This window comes from Equus przewalskii, chromosome 3, assembly GCF_037783145.1.
Source record: "Equus przewalskii isolate Varuska chromosome 3, EquPr2, whole genome shotgun sequence".
Lineage (NCBI taxonomy): Eukaryota > Metazoa > Chordata > Mammalia > Perissodactyla > Equidae > Equus > Equus przewalskii.
Window position 1 is genome coordinate 87,937,887 of NC_091833.1, and position 19,397 is coordinate 87,957,283.

A 19,397-nucleotide genomic window follows, 5' to 3' on the forward strand; every position below is an offset into this window, starting at 1 on the left:
TATAGCAGATAATTGTAATGATACAGGGTTAAATTTAAGTTGACTCCTTTTCTCTTTCCAAAACCACGTAAAATCTACCTTAAAAGAGGGGATAAGTGCTTTTTGTACCTGGAGAAGACTTTTTAAGGCTTCAGGTGAGGTATAGTTCCTGTTCCCATGTCTGCAGTGGGTTTAATCATCTCTCAGTCATAGTGTACGCCCCAATCACCCTGCGTGTGCCAGGCATCATGTGATGAGGGGAGGGAGAATGCTCTAGAGTTGAGCTGTGCGAGATAGTTGCACACATAACATCTTCCATCATTCTTTCTTTGTGAGATCATGTAACTGATTATGCTTGTTAACATTTATTGAGGCATGCCAGACTCTCCTACACATTCTTCCTTCTAGCACTTTCCTCCTCACAGTAGCCCAACTGGGCACATTACTGTTGCTACCCTCATTTTACAAAGGAGGAAACCAGAGGGGTTAAGTCACTTCTGAAGTTCTCCCAGCTGGTGAGTGGTGGAGTTAGGACAGCTGGAGTTAGGATCAGAGCCTAGGTAGTCTGCTCCATGGCCTGTGCTTTTGTAGGAAAGTAGATTCATAAACTTGTTGTTTCAAATCAGTTTTAAAGTTGATGAGTTTTAGTTTTTTATTTTGGAGGGAGGTGAGATAGAATTTTACTCATTGCTCTGGAAACTATACTTTGTAGAAAACATTCTGCAAATTTAGAACTAAACTGGAGGACTGCTCTCAATGCTAAGTTTATGCACAATTATTCCTGAATTTCTATTAGGTGATATAGGTTAACACTCTGTAACTTCTTTTTTCCTAGCAGCCAAGTTTGGTAAATTTGCTGGCAAAGATGATGGCTCTAGTTTTAAAGCAGCTTTGCTCTCAGGTCCTCCAGGTGTTGGCAAAACAACCACAGCCTCTCTGGTTTGTCAGGTGGGTGTTCTGTTATAGTGCAGTTGGAAAGGTAACCTGGGAGTGGACATGTGTAGGAGATATACACGTGTGTGTGCATGTATATGGTATGTATATTTTAACCTGTTGTATATATACTTTTCTGCAGTCAGACCTTTAGAATTTGCTTTGGTTTTTGGGATATTTGTCATTTTCATCCTTCTTTACATATTGGTATTATAATTGTAGGTAATATTTACCCGTCTACTAGGCAATGTGCTAAGCCCTTGGGTGCATTATTTTATAGATAATATAAATGTGTCTTATATACCCTTATAGATACAAATATCTTATATACCCTTGTAAGAATTCTGTGTACTGAATATATGTTCTGTTACCATCCTCGTGTGAGAAAGGAAGCTGGCTTAGAGAGGAGGGTGGTGGCACAGGATGAACCCACATAGTCCAGCCCTTCACCACTGTGGGATCCTGCCTTTGCTTGTGTTATCTCTACAGCTGCCGTCTCTCTAGACAGTGAGAGGACAAGGCAATAGAGCCAACCAGAGTTTGTGTATATCAGAATGATACGAAATGATACGTGAAATGGTATCAGAATGAGAAAATGAGGGATTTTAAACTTAGATTAAATTTATTGCTGGATTTCCGAACCCTCTGTCCCGTAAACTGGTGGTTTCCCTTGGTCTTTGTTATATGAACCGTAGCATACATTTTTAGCAGGTTTAAGAACTATATATTTTCTACTCTATTTATAAACATTAAAAAACCCCAAAGAAATATTTTTTCCTAGTCCCTGCAATTGTGAACATGACTCTTTTCTTCCTTTATTATCATTACTTTTTTTGGGAATTGAGTGATCGATATAATGATCAATTTTGGGAAGTGAATCAAAATAAGTTGATTTTTCACAATTTGAGAAGAAGATTGTATGTTGGGATAGTTTGACAAGGAATGATTCAACTTTATAATTTATCTTGAAGAGTCAAGGATTACTTTTTAGTATCTTATAGATTAATTCTATCTCTGATATTAAAATCTTGGGATGGTTATATTCTTTTTAGGACTTTAAGAAGCAAACTTTCTTTTTGAACAACAAACCTCAGAATTACTTATTCAAGTATATTCTTTCAGATTGGTCTTAATCAGCTGAGGTCTTAAGACCAAACTTGTGTGTGTTGTATTTAGGTGCATCATATTTTAGAAATCTCTAAATATTGTGAGGCATATTATAGTTAATCTCATTGTCTGTTAGTATCATACTTTATCTTTTTACCCATGGTTTCTTATGTGATTTTTCTACCTTGTTTCTTCCTTAATTGCTCTGTTTTTTTGGGGGAGAAGTTAATAATTTGCATTGCGATGGTAATGGTTTCCAATATTTTGATTAGGAATTGGGATATAGCTACGTGGAACTGAATGCAAGTGACACTCGGAGTAAGAACAGTTTGAAGGAGATTGTTGCTGAATCACTGAATAACACCAGCATCAAAGGCTTTTATTCAAGTATGTGGGGGTTTGAACTGCTTTCTTTGGTTACATAAGAAAAACAAGTTCATGTCAGTGTTCAGTAACCACTCTGTTCCTGAGCACTGCTGTGTGCCAGGCACCCTGCTGAATCCTGGGGCTGATGAGGTAATAAGAAAAGCCCCTGATGTAACTCATAGGACAGTAGTTACCTCTTTTTTAGGTCTTAGAGGTTTCTGAGAATGTGATAAAAATGTTTATGTTCACATATTTACACGTTTTGCATAGGATTTTAGAGTATTCACAGGTGAATCCTGTGAAGAGGGAAAGAAAATAAATAAGTGTAATACAATGTGATGAAGGAGGTGATAGAAGCCTGTAGATAAAAAAGTGATTCTGTTTGGGGTACTGGGGAACACTGCCAGAAAAGGGTGACATTTGTTTGAAGGCCTTGAAGAATGAGAAAGAATCATTTGTGGGTAGAAGAGTTATTTCAGGCAAAGATAGTAAAGGAGGAGAAAAGATACTGTGAAAGAGCTGCTGTGTTTCAGGTTGTAGCTAGTGGTCTGGCATGGCCAGTTTATGGGGAAAATAAGAGCCCAAGTTACAGACTAAATAGTGCATATTTAGAACCTGTGATACATTGCATGGTCACCTGAATTCTGGGTACTTTCAGCAGTAGAAAATAATTGTTAAAAAGAATTTGCTCGGGAAACGTCACTTTTATATGTGGCTGGTGGGAGTGTAAATTGGTGCTACTCTGGAGAGCAATCTGGCAGTATTTCTCCAAGTTAAATTACACATACCCTTTAACCCAGAAATTCCAGTTGCTGGAATTTAGCAGTTGTTATATTTGTGCATATGCAAAATGACATATATATAAGGATATTCATTTAGTATCATTTATAATAGCAAGAGATTGGAAGCATCTTCATATTTTATCAATAGATAATGTTAATTATATGTGTAGAATGGAATATTAAATAGCCTTAAAAAATGAGGTGTTCTGGGCTGGCCCCGTGGCCGAGCGGTTGGGTTCGCGCGCTCCGCTGCAGGCGGCCCAGTGTTTCGTTGGTTCGAATCCTGGGCGCGGACATGACACTGCTCATCAAGCCACGCTGAGGCAGCGTCCCGCATGCCACAACTAGAAGGACCCACAACAAAGAATATACAACTATGTACCAGGAGGCTTTGGGGAGAAAAAGGAAAAAATAAAATCTTAAAAAAAAAAAAAAAAAAAAAATGAGGTGTTCTGTGTCTGCAGATAAGAAACAAATCACCAAATATATTAAATGATAAAACCAAGGTGTATATTTTTATGCACGTTTTTAATATGTATGGAATATCTTTTAAAGGATATAAATGAGATTGTTCACATTGTTTGCCTCTGGAGAAGAAAACTGGGTACCCTAGGGGCAGAGGTGGGAGGGAGAGTTCCTCTTCACTGCATACTCTTGTGCCTTTTAAATTTTGTACCATGGACCTATATTAGGTTTGAAATGTGTTACAAATTTTTTTATAAAAAATTGTTCAAATAAGTGTGTGAACAATTGTTATTTTGTTTTTATCCCATCCTGTTGCTTCTCAACATGGATCAGGTGGATTAGCTCATTCAGGAAGCATGAAGCATGCTCTCCTCATGGATGAAGTAGACGGCATGGCAGGGAATGAAGACAGAGGAGGAATTCAGGTAAGGAAAGCGGTTTTACTGTTGAGTTTTAGGTTTTTTAAAAAAAAATATTTAAAGGCCTAATTATCATGCTGTGATATTTATAACAATTAAGGCATGTTGCTAAGGAAGTTTTTAAAACCTAAAATATATACGTTGTGTGGTATTTTGTTGTTTTTAAAAATATTTTTCTGTTGCAAATTTGCGTTTCAGGAATTAATTGGCCTTATAAAACATACAAAAATTCCCATCATTTGTATGTGCAATGATAGAAATCATCCCAAGATCCGTTCTTTGATTCATTATTGTTTTGATCTTCGTTTTCAAAGACCTCGCGTTGAACAGATTAAGGTATGATGATTGGAATTTTTTCTCCCTCATGCTATCCTATTTTTGGGTCCGTTTTTAAAAGTACATGATAAATATTTAAAAAATATCTGATTATATGAATTAAAAAAAAATCACTGAAGATTCTCCTTTGTCAATTTTAGGGTGCTATGATGTCTATTGCATTTAAAGAGGGTTTAAAGATCCCCCCTCCAGCTATGAATGAAATAATTTTGGGAGCCAATCAAGATATCAGACAGGTAAATTAAATATATATTACATATATTTGATCATTCTTTTGAATTAATGCCTTGAACCTTTTGGGAAGGGGGAGTGGCAGTATTTTCCCATCTTGAGAGTGTCTTATTTGTAATTCTTTTAGGTTTTACACAATCTGAGTATGTGGTGTGCACGAAGTAAGGCACTAACCTATGACCAGGCCAAGGCTGATTCTCATAGAGCCAAAAAGGATATCAAACTGGTAAAATAAGTTTACATTTCTTAATTACTTTCTCAAGTCAAAGCACTTCTTATTCTGTTGGTATTAACTTAATAGGAATAGTTATTATAGTTCCTTGACGCACCTCCAGAACCTACAAATATTTATAGTAAGAGATATAGATAGCTGTTAAAAGAGTTTCTAGGGGCCAGCCCTGTGGCCGAGTGGTTAAGTTCACGCGCTCCGCTGCAGGCGGCCCAGTGTTTCGTTGGTTTGAATCCTGGGCGCGGACATGGCACTGCTCATCAAGCCACGCTGAGATGGCGTCCCACATGCCACAACTAGAAGGACCCACAACTAAGAACATACAACTATGTACGGGGGCCTTTGGGGAGAAAAAGGAAAAAAATAAAAAAATCTTTAAAAAAAAGAAAAGAGTTTCTAGTTCAAATGAGTTTTTCCTCAAGGACCGTCAATATGTATTGTAAATTTTGAGAGAGGCAAGTTTTAAATTATACTCATGCTTCAATAGTTATAAAATGGCCTTTCCAGAGTTCCTTATGTATGGATTTCATGTTTTGAATGGTTTCGGAACTGTTCACATTATTCTGTTACAAATAGTTCATAGTTTAATGACCTCTCTGAAACTGGAGGTCTGTATCAATTATCTTTCTGTTCTATTTCACCTAATCACTAGTCAGAGTTTATTACTACAGTTAAAGCAATGATTAAAAAGTGTTTCCCCCACCCCTCCCTCTTTTTTTTTTTTAATTAATAAACTTTAGAGCAGTTTTAGGTCCACAGCAAAATTGAGCAGACGGTACAGAGATTTCTCATATCTCTTGATCTCATATCTCAGATCTCTCACATCTCTTGTCCCCAAACTCCTACAACCACCCCCACTATCAACATCCCCCACCACAGTGGTACATTTGTTACAATTGATGAACCTACATTGACACATGATTATTACCCAAAGTCCGTAATTTACATTAGAGTTTGCTTTTGGTGTTTGTGCATTCTGTGGGTTTTGACAAATGTTTCATGGCACCTATCCCTCACTGTAGTATCACACAGAGTACTTTCACTGCCCTAAAATACCTCTGTGCTTCACCTGTTCATCCGTTCCTTCTCCCAACCTTGGCACCCTTTACTCTTCTTACTGTTTCCGTAGTTTCACCTTTTTCAGAATGTAATATAGTTGGAATCATACAGTATGTGGCCTTTTCAGATTGGCTTCCTTCACTTAATGATATGCGTTCAAGGTTTCTCCATATCTTTCCATGGCTTGATAGCTTATACTGCTTTAGTGCTGAATAATATTCCAGTGTCTGGATGTACCACAGTTTATCCATTCGCATATTGAAGGACGTCTTGATTGCTTCCAAGTTTTGGCAGTTAATGAATAAAACTGCCTTAATATCCATATGTAGGTTTTTGTGTGTATAAGTTTTCAGTTCATTTGGGTAAATAGCAAGGAGCAAAACTGCTGAATTACTGGTATGGTAAGAGTATATTTAGTTTTGTAAGAAACTACCAATCTGTTTTTCAAAGTGACAGTACCATTTTGTGTTCCTACCAGCAATGAATGAGAGTTCCTCTTGCTCCACATCTTTGCCAGCATTTGATGATGTCAGTGTTTTGGATATTGGCCATTCTACTAGGTCTGTCCCTCTTTCTTTTAAGGGCCCATTTGATGTTGCCCGGAAAGTGTTTGCAGCTGGAGAGGAGACTGCTCATATGTCACTTATGGACAAATCAGATCTCTTTTTTCATGATTATTCAATAGCACCCCTCTTTGTCCAGGAGAACTACATACACGTGAAGCCTGTAGCTGCAGGGTGAGTGTTCAGAGCTAGTGAGGGGTTAGAATTAGTACCCTCCCAGCACTGTGAAGGCCAAATATCTGGGAGGGAGGGATGTGGGGTGTGGACAGTGGTGTAATCCAGACTGGTTTATCCCTGCAGGGGTGACATGAAAAAGCACTTGATGCTTTTAAGCAGAGCGGCAGATAGCATATGTGATGGTGACTTGGTGGACCGTCAGATTCGGAGTAAGCAAAACTGGAGTCTTCTGCCCACACAGGTAAGCCCAGGGCTCTCCTTAAAGAGCAGACTCTGCTTTAGTTAAAGAGAGCAAAATAGCTTTTAGCTTCTGTAATTATCTGAAATACTAGATAAACATTATGGCTCTTATGGCAAAAATACAGTCTGTTATACATGAAAACACTCTGTGGTCACTATTGTCTATTTCTAAATCTAGCCTTATTTTTCAGTGTTTCAGAATGTTTTTATATAAATGGACATATGGAAATAGGAATGTTAGCTTTTGGTCATGAGTAAGATGTGAGTCAAAAATGTCATTTGCTCTGTTTTTTTGTTCTTTGAAGAAGATTAGCCCTGAGCTAACATCCACTGCCAATTGTCCTTTTTTTGCTGAGGGAGACTGGCCCTGAGCTAACATCCGTGCCCATCTCCCTCTATTTTATATGTGGGATGCCTGCCACAGCATGGCTTGATAAGTGGTGTGTAAGTCGGTGCCTGGGATCTGAACCAGGGAACCCCAGGCCACAGAAGTGGAGTGCATGAACTTAACCACTACACCACTGGGCTGGCCCTTCATTTGCTCTGTTTTACCTTAAGAATCCATTTCTTCTTTATTATGCTTGGCTCTCCCAGAAGGTAACTAAGTAGCTCCTCCTTGAAGAAATGCAGCCAGGGCAGGTCAGCAGCCACTTTTTCGAGTGAATTCTGATTTTCTTCTTTCTTGCTAAAGAGGCAGCTTTATACTGGGTACTTTCTTTAGGTTGATGTCTTTTGCTCAAAACAGAGTTTTTCAAACTTTCATAATTGAGTGTTATCTGTTCTTGAATTTTGTATATTTATACAGTATTAATGGATTGAGTAATAAGCAAGGGACTTCTGGAAGGCCTACTCTTCTCTTAATTCTATACACATATAGTCTGACAACAAAAAACAAAGACTCATTCTGAATATAAAGATCCTGTCTCTTATGTTTTAAAAGTAGTTTTTTTAACCTAATAATTGTACCTTTGAGAATTTATCCTAAAGAAAAAACTTACTAATGTACAAAAATATTCCCTAAAACTTTAGTTCTGATAGCAAAAAATTGGAGAAAATCTGCATGTCCAGCAATAGGAGAATGATTAATTACAGTATATCCTCTTGATGGAACATTATGCAGTCTTTAAAATTATTTATAAAGATTATCTAATATGAAAAAATGCTTATGAGAGAATATTATTAGAATAAAGCAAGATACAAAATTTGTGTATAATTCCAACCTTTAAAAAAGTAAAAACCCTGGATATAGAAGATATTCAAGGATACCTTTTTCTTTTTTTATTTTTGCTGAGGAAGATTTGCCCTGAGCTAATGTCTGCTGCCAATCTTCCTCTTTTCGTATGTGAGCTGCCACTACAGCATGACCACTAACAGACGAGTAGTGTAGGTCTATGCCTGGGAACCAAACCTGGGCCTCTGAAGCAGAGAGCACTGAACTTAACCACTAGGCCACTGGGGTTGGCCTACAAGGATACGTTTTTAAAAAACTTTTCTTAAGTGCTAGTTTATTTGATTCTCTAATTAATTAGATTTTCCATGCTTTGATCCACCTCTGCTGTCGATAGCTTATGTTAAAGATAATCATATTCCTCTTAAAGTCTTTTCTGTGCCATTGGCATCGTGAAGTAACTGGTATGTTGAGATCAGTTGGTTGAGGAGGCTGAGCTGGCAAGATCATCTCCAAGGGCCATAACATGTTTTGGACCATGGTGTTTCCTTCAATTAGTTTTTTTCTCTAGGAGAAGTTTCCCCTACCAACAGATCAGAGACAGAGGGAAAGGGCCTGACTCCCTGGGATTAGGTACCGGGGTCAGTGTTCATTTTCCAGAGAACAGCTGCTAAGGAAGCAACTTTCTACCAAAATTAAACTGTGGACTGCAATTGATTTTTCAGGCCATTTATGCCAGTGTTCTTCCTGGAGAGTTAATGAGGGGGTACCTGACCCAGTTTCCCACCTTCCCAAGCTGGTTGGGGAAGCACTCATCTACGGGCAAACACGATCGTATTGTTCAGGACCTAGCACTGCACATGAGTCTCAGGTAAGCTCCAAAGATAGTACACCATGTCTAGATTTTATCAGTATGTCTAGCCTTTGTCCAATTAGGATAGCATGAATCAAAAGATTGGTCTTTTAGTTTTGACTTTATTGCTAACTAGATAAATGATCCTGGATGAGTTCCTTATATTTTGTGGGCCTGAGTTTTATTATCTGTAATCAGTATGACACTTGTTTTATCACTTAAGAGGATACTTTGGAGAATAAAGCCAGATATTAGATGTACCACAACTTTAAGATAAATTTTAAAACCATATAAATCTGAGGTAGTGATGTTATTTATTGTTATTGTGACTATGGTTGTTACTAGTAGGCATACATAATGTCTCGGCTTCTGAATAATTTAACAGGAAAAAGGGAACTACTTAAGTAAACGAACTAGTTTTTACCTGTTCTAGTGGTGAACTGACCTAGTCATTGGGGATAGGGGTATAGTTTAGCATGTAACAGGAGGTGGACATTCAGATGATTGAAAACAATGTGCTTGAAGAACTTTAAGGAAGTTAAAAAATTCTTGTTATTTGGTACAGTTTTGTTTAGAAACTTAGAAAATGTACGTGCACACAAATATTAAATGAACTTCAAGGATTCATTTTTAACCATGAAAAACAAGTTGAGCAATCTTATTTCCTTTTCTGGTCCCTGGAGAGAGTGTTAATATTGATCCACTCTTAATTAACTTTTGGTTAAAGCTGAACTGAGACAGTTCCTTTCTTCTGTTCCTGTAAAATTCTACTTCCTACTATGTGCCCTCTTCCTAGCCTATGGCTTGGGGTTTTTTTTTTGCCACCCTTGATTTAGTTTTCTATTGCTGCTGTAACAAATTACCAAAACTTAGTGGCTGAAAACAACACAAATTTATTCTCATCTTGAGATGGGAAGATTATCTTGAATTATGTGGGTGGGCCCACTGTAATTACAAGGGTCTTTACAAAAAAAAAAAAAAGATGGGAGGAGGTAGCAGTGTCAGTCAGAGAGAGATTTGAAGATGCTACAGTGCTGGCTTTGCAGATGGAAAGAGGGACCGTGAGCCAAGGGATGCAGGTGGTCTCCAGAATCTGCGAAGGCCTGCCTTTCCCCTCTCTTCTCATTGCTCAAGCTGAGGGCCTGCCTCTCAGCTCTTTTCCTACTCCCTGCCCCCCGCTTCTTAAAGGTGACGCATCACTGTGGCCTAGGTCTGTCCCTCTTTGATGTTCCCACTATATTCATGTAGAGTTTGAGCCCTGGACTTTCATATTTGTGGCTGTCCTTTTGTTTGTCTATCCCCTTCTCCCATTAGACTAAACATACTGGTGACAGGAACTGAGGCTTCCTCATCTAGCAGATAAAATTGCTCAATAAATGTTTATTGAATCATATACAGGACATTATCAAGGACATCTATAGTGAGTTTCACAGTTTTTAAAATAAATTAAGACCCTCCTACTTTTAACCCTGATTAAGTCACCAAACTTCTGTAGGTGTAGGTTTCTCTTTATCTTTAAAAATGGAAATGTGATTTTATTATTAGTTCTTAATATTTTGAGGGTCATAGATGCCTTTGAGAATCTGAAAGCTCTTCGATCTTTATTCCTCCCCAAATGAACTAATGCACAAATAATATAATCTTAGAGGAAGTGCAGACTTCTGAGGTGAAGAACCCTTGATTTAGGTACATTAGATGATACCTTTAGACTTTTCTAGATTTAATGTTCTGTGATTCTACTAGAGGGTGATAGTTACATAGCAAAATACAAGAGAATAATTTTGGAAAAGGTTTCATGATTTTCTTGGTCACTGTGCTTACAGGCTCGTACTTGTCTTCAAGTACTAGTGTGCTTGATTATGGAAGACTGGATCTAGAGGAAGTAGGTGAATTTAAAATAGAGTTTTTTGAACTCTTAGCCTAGGTAATAAAACAGTTATGCGGCAAGGTTCTAGATTTCTGATCAGGAGAAGAACTATGTGGCTTCTTGTGATGCAGACATTCAGTTACCTGAAGGCAGGAGCAGAACCCATAGGTAATTTTCAAAGGAACTTTTCGTTTCTTTTCTGATATTAATGTGGGTTCTGAAACCAAGAGCTTTTGAGGTCTCTTGTTTATATACACATATGTAATTGCCTGGTTTGAAGATGGAGGCAGCCGGGTTGGAAAGACTTAGAGTGGTGGCATTGGAAATAGTTTTGTTCAGCTATTTTAGGAGAGAAAGAAAAAGTCATTTCATGATAACATTCTAGTTCTCAGGAGTTCAGAGACTGTTTCCCTAAGCCTTCTCGTCAGTATGGACCACCTTTTGCTTCTGTAGGAACATTCTCTGCAGTTTTCTTAGATTTGGGGAAAACCCTGCTCTAGAACTAAAGGTTTCAGAGTAACAGTATTAGGAAATGTGAGGGAAGCATTCGTATATAATTTTGTATGTTATAATCAGAGACCAAAATGTATTACAGACTCTGATGTAGGAAGTGGCATTGGCACTTGAGGTAGGAAGTCTCATTGCCTTTTACTGATGCTTTTAATATTTGGAACTTGGAATGAGTAATCTTTGGCTGTAATAAGTATGAGCACATAAAAACACTGTTGTTGCCTGGGCCTTCGGAGTAGGATGCAAGTAGAATCTACATTTATGTTTTTCATTTACTTATCTGGGTAAGTAGAAAATTCCCTTTGAGCACATTGGTATGTGTCTATTACCCTGGTAGTGTAGCACTGGGCTTTCCCTGCACCAGCTGTTAAGGAGTGGGCATTCCACTGAGCATTATTAAAAGTGGATTGAACTCCATCTGATTAACTCAGTGTTGATATGCGCACTATGGCTTGAGTTGTGGTAGTTTGCCATTGACTACAGGTGTATCTCTTTTGTTTTGGTTTAAGAACTTACTCCAGCAAAAGGACTGTAAACATGGAATATCTGTCACATATAAGGGATGCACTTGTACAGCCCTTGACCTCACAAGGGGTAGAAGGAGTACAGGATGTTGTTGCTCTTATGGACACATATTATTTGATGAAAGAAGACTTTGAGAATATCATGGAAATTAGCAGCTGGGGAGGCAAACCTAGTCCCTTCTCCAAGCTGGATCCCAAGGTAAATTGTGTAATCCATTTGGTTCTCCACCACTTTGTGATTACCAGGTTTGTACTAGGAGTACTTTAGAGATGTTTTAGTTGCTTTCAAAAGGTTTAATTATTTTTCTTAGATGCTTTTTGCTTCTTATGGCCTGTGTTTTCCAAAGATACTGTTTGTGTACAATATTAAGAATAGACTTCTGGATTTGACTTTATAATTTGTATTTTAATCTTTGGTTTATGCTGAGTGGAAAGGCAAGATGTGAAATCTGAGGAACAAATATAAATATATTCTTTATAAGGGTGGGTGAATGAACCTGGGGAAGTAAAAGTGAGGTGGTGGTATGCATTAGGAAAGGAAGGAAGTGTTCACTGGCTGAGAATTTTTATACTTTTCTCTTTTTTAGGCTGCCTAATCTGTGGATTCAGTATTTATTCCAGTTGGACAATCTTCTACATAATAATGTATCCCCCTACTTTCTTTATTTAATGAGCACAAAAAAAAATAAAGTGAGGGGCTGGCCCGGTGGTGCAGTGGTTAAGTTTGCACATTCCGCTTCTTGGTGGCCTGGGGTTCGCCAGTTCGGATCCCGGGTGCGGACATGGCACTGCTTGGCAAAAGCCATGCTGTGGTAGGCGTCTCACATATAAAGTAGAGGAAGATGGGCACAGATGTTAGCTCAGGGCCAGTCTTCCTCAGCAAAAAGAGGAGGATTGGCAGTAGTTAGCTCAGGCTAATCTTCCTTAAAAAAAAAAAAAAAAAAGAAATGACATAATGTGAATGTGTGATATCTGATACCTCACTCTTGTGCCTATGTATTGATGCCATTTTAGAAGTCATTCTCTGTGGTCTGCCTTCTCTAGAATTTTGACCTGACTTAATGGTTATGGGTAAATTCTGACAGACATCCATTGTTAGAATTCAGGGACTAATTCTACAGTTATGTTTAGAAGCTTGAGGTTAAAGCTTTTCAAGTTACTTAGTATTTTGAAGTAACCACTATTATTGTGGTAAAGGTGATTTATGTATTTTGTGGTAACTAAAGGCCAACTTTAACTTGTACTTTATTGTGAGCCTCTTTTGATTTATTGATTCACTAACTTTGCTTATCACCTTATGTAACTGCGGAGAACACTGAGTAGGTAGAAACGATGACTTAAAGTGACTTTTTTTGTCCGCCTAAGGTTCCCAAAATATTGATTCTTATATTTTTGAGTCATGGGCTCTATTAAGAATGTCATGAAAAATATGCAACTTGTCCAAGAAAAATGCATATATGTACACTTACATGTATATGTGTAAAGATTTTGGAAACAATTTCACGGGGCTCCTAGGGTCTCTCAAAGCCTTTATACTCACAGAGTTTAAAAGGATTATTTGGCACTTAGATTTTAAAAAATTCCTTCTATTCCTTTCCTATAGGTGAAAGCAGCCTTTACAAGAGCTTACAATAAGGAAGTCCACCTTACTCCGTATTCACTTCAGGCAGTAAAGACGTCCAGACAGAGCACAGGCCCAGCACTGGATTCTGAGTATAACGAAGAATTAAATGAAGATGACTCTCAATCTGATGAGAAAGATCAAGACTCTATGGAAACTGATGCTATGATCAAGGTACTCTTTTAAGCTGTAGACAGGAGAAGCTAAGATACTCCCTCAAAATAGTTTTATCTTTTCTTGTATATAACTTGCCATCTGAAATTACTCAGGCCTGTTTGCAAATAGCAGAGTAAGCTAAAAATATTTTTGAGTTTCTTTGTACTTCACAGTTGAGGGTGGAGAAGGTATAGATTTCATTTTTATAAAGAGTCAGCTTCCTATAATAGTGGAAGAGCCAAATAGCAAGAAAATAGGCCATCATATTGATGGTCACATGCTCTATTAGAAAAAGTACTATTTTTATTTATTTGGCCATTGGTGTGTGCTTTACCCACAGACACACATTTTAATAGCATAATCAAGAAAAGCATTTTTTTATTGAGGTAACATTGGTTTATAACATTATATAAATTTCAGGTGTACATCATTATATTTTGATTTCTGTGTAGACTACATCATGTTCACCACCCAAAGACTAATTATCATCTGTCTCTGTACACATATGCCCTATCATCCCTTTTGCCTTCCTCCCTTCCCACTTCCCCTCTGGTAACCACCAGTTTAATCTCTGTCTCTTTGTGTTTGTTTGTTGTTGTTGTTTTTATCTTCTGCTTATGAGTGAAATCATACGGTATTTGAGTTTCTCCTTTTACTTATTTTGCTTAGCATAATATCCTCAAGGTTGATCCATGTTGTTACAAATGGCAAGATTTCATCTTTTTTTATAGCTGAGTAGTGTATATACCACATAGCTGAGTGTATATATACCACAACTTTATGCATTCATCCATTGATGGGCACTTAGGTTATTTCCAAGTCTTGACTGTTGTGAATAATGCCGCAGTGAACATAGGGGTGTGTATATCTTTGTGCATTCTTGTTTTCATGGTCTTTGGATAAATACCCAGCAGTGGAATAGCTGGATCATATGGTAGTTCCATTCTTAATTTTTTGAGGAATCTCCATACTGTTTTCCATAGTGGCTGCACCAGTTTGCATTCCCACCAGCAGTATATGAAGAGTTCTCTTTTCTCTGCATCCTCTCCACACTTGTTATTTCTTGTCCTCTTAATTATAGTTATTCTGATGAGTATGAGGTGATCTCATTGTACTTTTTATTTGCATTTCCCTAATAATTAGTGATGTTAAATATCTTTTCATGTGCCTCTTGGCCATCTGTATATCTTCTTTGGAAAAATGTTCAGATTCTTTGCCCATTTTTCAATTGGGTAGTTTCTTTGTTGTTGAGATGTATGAGTTCTGTATATATTTTTGATATTAACCCCTTAGCAGATATATGGTTTGTAAATATATTCTCCCAATTGTTAGGTTTTCTTTTCTTCTTGTTGATGGTTTCCTTTGCTGTGCAGAAGCTTTTTAGTTTGATGTACTCCCATTTGTTTATTTTTCCTTTGTTTCCCTTGCCCGGTGAGACATGGTATTTGAAAAGATGCTGCTAAGATGACCAATGTCTTAGAGCATACTGCCTATGTTTTCTTCTAGAAGTTTTGTTTTCATGTCTTATATTCAAGTCTTTAATCAATTTTGAGTTAATTTTTGTATATGGTTTAAGATAATGGTCTATTTTTATTCTTTTGCATCTGGCTGTCCAGTTTTCCCAGCACCATTTATTGAAGAGACTCCTTTCTCCATTGTATGTTCTTGGCTTCCTTGTCGAAAATTACCTGTTCATAGATGTGAGAGTTTATTTCTGGGCTCTTGATTCTGTTCCATTGATCTGTATGGCTGTTTTTGTGCCAGTACCATGCTGTCTTGATTAATACAGCTTTGTAGCATATTTTGAATCAGGAAGTGTGATACCTCCAGCTTTGTTCTTTTTTCTCAGGATTCCATTGGCTATTGGGATCTTTTGTTGTTCCATATAAATTTTAGGATTCTTTGTTCTATTTCATGAAAAATGTTGTTGGGATTTTAATAGGGATTGCATCGAATCTACTGATTGCTTTAGGAAATATGGACACTTTTTATAACTATGTTAATCTTCCAGTCCATGAGCATGGAATATCTTCCCATTTCTTTGTGTGTTCTTTGATTTCTTTCAACTGTGTTTTACAGTTTTCAGTTTACCAGTCTTTCACCTCTTTGGTTAAGTTTATTCCTAGGTATTTTATTCTTTTTGTTGCAATTATAAATGAGATTGTATTCTTAATTTCTCTTTGTGCTACTTTGTTGTTAGTGTATAGAAATGCAACTGATTTCTGTATGTTGATTTTGTATTCCGCAACTTTACTGTATTCATTTATTATTTCTAATAGATTTTTGGTGGATTCTTTAGGGTTTTCCGTATATAAAATCCCGTCATCTGCAAATATTGACAGTTTTACTTCTTCCTTTCCAATTTGGATCCCTTTTATTTCTTTTTCTTACCTGATTGCTCTGGCTAGGGCTTCTAATACTATGTTAAATAAGAATGGCAAAAGTGTGCATCCTTGTCTGGTTCCTGTTCTTAAAGGGATAGCTTTCAGTTTTTCACTGTTATGTATGATATTAGCTGTGGGTTTGTGAAATATGACTTTTATTATGTTGAGGTACTTTCCTCCTATATTCATATTATTCACAGTTTTTATTATAAATGAATGCTGTATCTTGTCGAATGCTTTCTCTGCATCTATTGACACGATAATTTTTATTCTTTTTGTTGATATGGTATATCACATTGATTGATTGGCAGATGTTGAACCATCCCTGCATCCCTGGAATAAATCCCACTTGATCATGGTGTATGATGTTTTTAATATATCGTTGTATTCAATTTACTAGTATTTTGTTGAGGATTTTTTACATCTTTGTTCATCAGTGGTATTGGCTTGTAATTTTCGTCTTGTAGTGTCTTTGTCTGGTTTTGGTATCAGAGTAATACTGGCCTCATAAAATGAGTTTGAAATTGTTCCCTCCTCTTCTATTTTTTGGCAGAGTTTAAGAAGGATTGGTATTAATTCTTTAAACGTTTGATAGGATTCACCAGTGAAGCCATCTTGCCCTGGACTTTTGTTTTTTTCAGAAGTTTTTTATTACTATTTTGATCTCTTTACTGGTGATTGGTCTATTCAAAGTCTCTATCTCTTGATTCCGTTTTCGAAGGTTGTATGAGAAAAGGATTTTCAATGAAGCCATTTCTCCTTTTTGTTGTTTGTGTTTTGCTATAGGCATTGAACTGTCTGTAGAAGTTTTTCAGAGCAAAAACATCCTTATCCTTTGCTAGGAAGGGTTAAAATCATTTATGATATCAGCCCACTGTTTACCATTGGCCCAGGCAAAGACTCTAGTCTGTGTCCTCTTCTGTCGTCTGTTGTTAGTGTGTGTGTGTATCATTCTTGCCCCTCGTTTCTGTTTTGTATGTGCAGGGGTAGGAATAGTGGCCTTCTCCAGTGTAGCGCTCTCTACTCTTGTGTAGATGTAAGAGGTTGTCTCCCTCTCTCCCCTTCTCAAACTGAGTGTGTTTAAATCTCTAATCTGAAATTGAAAGAGAAGGAAATTCTTACAAACCCTATTTGTAGATTATCTGTTGCTTATTTTGTTTTTCTTAACTATACCTATGTTCTAAATCCAAGAAACTGCATACATGGGGAACATATCTTAGTTCTAGATTCTGAATAGCTTCTCAGTTTTTAGTGTTGTCTTTTAAAGGCTACAGCTAGCCCAGTTGTTGCTTGAAAGTAAGCTCATCAGGGGTGGCAGTAGTTCAGGATCCAGATGTTTGCAGCCTTTCTTATTTATTAAATAATAGTAAGTTGCAGGTGAAGATTTATTGTAGAGATGAACTTATTTCATTTACTCATAGACACAGCTATTAACTATCTTGTACATCTTTCCTTCCCAACAGAAAAAGCCAAAATCTTCAAATCCTTCAAAATCAGAAAGAGATAAGGAGTCCAGAAAAGGAAAAGGAAAAAGTTCAAAGAAATGAAACTGTTTTCCGCTACTGACAGCCACTTTTTACTCACTATGCTGACCAGTCTAGCTGGTCTAGAGAATGCCTTGTTTTTTCCAAAGGAACCATGTTTTAGCATAATGGGATACCCTAGTGGTCCCATTATAAACAAACGGTGGTACACTAGAAGGATGTAACCAGTAGGCTAATGTACACCTCTTATAGAGGTTGATAGGACTGCTTGGGTCCTCCACTGTCCCCTGTCAATCTAATTAGATTGTGCTTCAGAATGACTGTATAATCAGAACTAGAAACTACATGTGCGCTTTGGAGTCAGATTTGAGTTAACAGTTATAGGCCTTGGAACGGTGGTACTAAGGTGACTTTTGTAGGCTTAAGAATTTATCCTAATGGCATTTATAGGACCAATGCCGATTTTTTAAAAAAAGTAGTTACTATTATGTGGTGAAATTTTGTAAATAAATCATAATACAAAACAATCACCACCTAGAACTGGGTATTCTTTGTATATTGTCAAATATCTTGCAAAATATAAATTAGGAATAAAAATGTTCCACATGATATATGTACAAATTCTTCTTAAGATTGTCATCTTGTACAGTAAAATATGTTGGTATATTACTTTCCTTATTAATTTGCAAATGATTGGATAGAAAAGCTAACAATATTCCTTACTAACTAGTTGTGTGAAACATAACTTTGGCAGTTGAAGAGCCAGAACTCTGATTCGCACTTCATTACCTCTGCGAGTGCCGACCACATCTCTGCTGTGAACAGAATTTCAAGGAGAGGCTACTTTGTTATTACTAGAGGGTATGGGTGGCTGCAAAAGGTTTGCCAGACGTTCTTATCCTTCCAGAGTCTCAACTCATCAGGTTCAAACCAATCAGGCCTAGGTTAGGTCAGACTCTTTCTTAGTCTCTCTCTGGCTTGGGACAAAATGAAACCTGGCTTTTGTTGACTTTGTTTCTGGGAGGTCCCGTTCCGTCCTGTGATGGATTCCACAGACCCTACTGGGACTTTAGATTATTCCTGTAACTGTACTTGTGGAGTGGCCCTGAGGCTGTGTCTAGCTATTTTTTTATCTTGGTAGTAAATGCTCAGAGGTATGTGCTACTTCTGTGAGATATGTGCTAAAAGGAATGTAAAATCAGGATACTATTCCCTGCCTCTAAGGAACTGATAGTTTTGTTTGGGAGGTGAGACACAAAGTTCTTGAGACATTTAAAGTGTATTTACCAATGTGAAAAATGTCTTCATGGAGATCGTTCATTATGGGAATAAAACATTGCGCTAAGCCTTTGCCTACTGAGCCATGCCCCTCTTTTCTTAAAGCCCAGCTTGAAACTTTGCTTCAGTGAAGAGTCCCTTGCTTGAGGACCGCCTCACCTAGCCAGTGGGGTGAGCATGGCTTTCTGATGTATAGTCTTCCATTTCTGTTGCCTTTGGATATGCAAGTTGTGTCTGCCTGCTTGCTCTGTACCTTCCAGGAAAGGCACTGTAATCTCCTTGCGGCCAGAACAAGGAATAATGTCCTTTACTTGTTCATTATGACTTTGTTTTTATTTATAAATCCTCTAAACACATGATTAGCGTAATCTGTGTATAAGATAAAAGACTTTTAGAGTTAGAGATTGTAAAATGCTTTTTAAAATATAAGGATGACAAGATGGGTCTGATTCCTCTTTGAAGCCCTCATGAGGTGTACGGCTGAGGTTAATGGTAGATAGGAGTTGGTAGTTCCATTGCAGTTTGGATGTGAATCTAAATGGTCTGTGTTGGGATTGAATGTTTTTAATGGAGTGACTAATAAATCCTTATTGGAGCCACTAGATGCCACACATCATCTTTGCAGCATAAAACTGCATGCTTGCTTTTTTTGAGATCCATGGCCAT

The 19,397-nt window shown here is 37.4% G+C and overlaps 1 protein-coding gene across 4 annotated transcripts in view; it reads left to right on the forward strand.

Moving 5' to 3' along the window:
- Nucleotides 1–18,813, forward strand: part of RFC1 (replication factor C subunit 1) — a 79,881-nt gene extending 61,068 nt beyond the window's left edge. For 2 of the 4 annotated variants that reach the window (XM_070615129.1, XM_070615132.1), the window contains 12 exons: nucleotides 815–927; nucleotides 2,292–2,406; nucleotides 3,966–4,057; nucleotides 4,250–4,387; nucleotides 4,528–4,623; nucleotides 4,746–4,844; nucleotides 6,489–6,643; nucleotides 6,770–6,887; nucleotides 8,780–8,925; nucleotides 11,794–12,007; nucleotides 13,412–13,603; nucleotides 17,433–18,813. In XM_070615129.1, coding sequence (XP_070471230.1) covers nucleotides 815–927; nucleotides 2,292–2,406; nucleotides 3,966–4,057; nucleotides 4,250–4,387; nucleotides 4,528–4,623; nucleotides 4,746–4,844; nucleotides 6,489–6,643; nucleotides 6,770–6,887; nucleotides 8,780–8,925; nucleotides 11,794–12,007; nucleotides 13,412–13,603; nucleotides 17,433–17,516 — 1,562 coding nt within the window. In that variant the 3' untranslated portion in view covers nucleotides 17,517–18,813. The remainder of the gene's footprint in view (nucleotides 1–814; nucleotides 928–2,291; nucleotides 2,407–3,965; nucleotides 4,058–4,249; nucleotides 4,388–4,527; nucleotides 4,624–4,745; nucleotides 4,845–6,488; nucleotides 6,644–6,769; nucleotides 6,888–8,779; nucleotides 8,926–11,793; nucleotides 12,008–13,411; nucleotides 13,604–17,432) is intronic. The other 2 variants (XM_070615130.1, XM_070615133.1) reach the window with 1 other exon arrangement.
- Nucleotides 18,814–19,397: the final 584 nt, after the last annotated feature.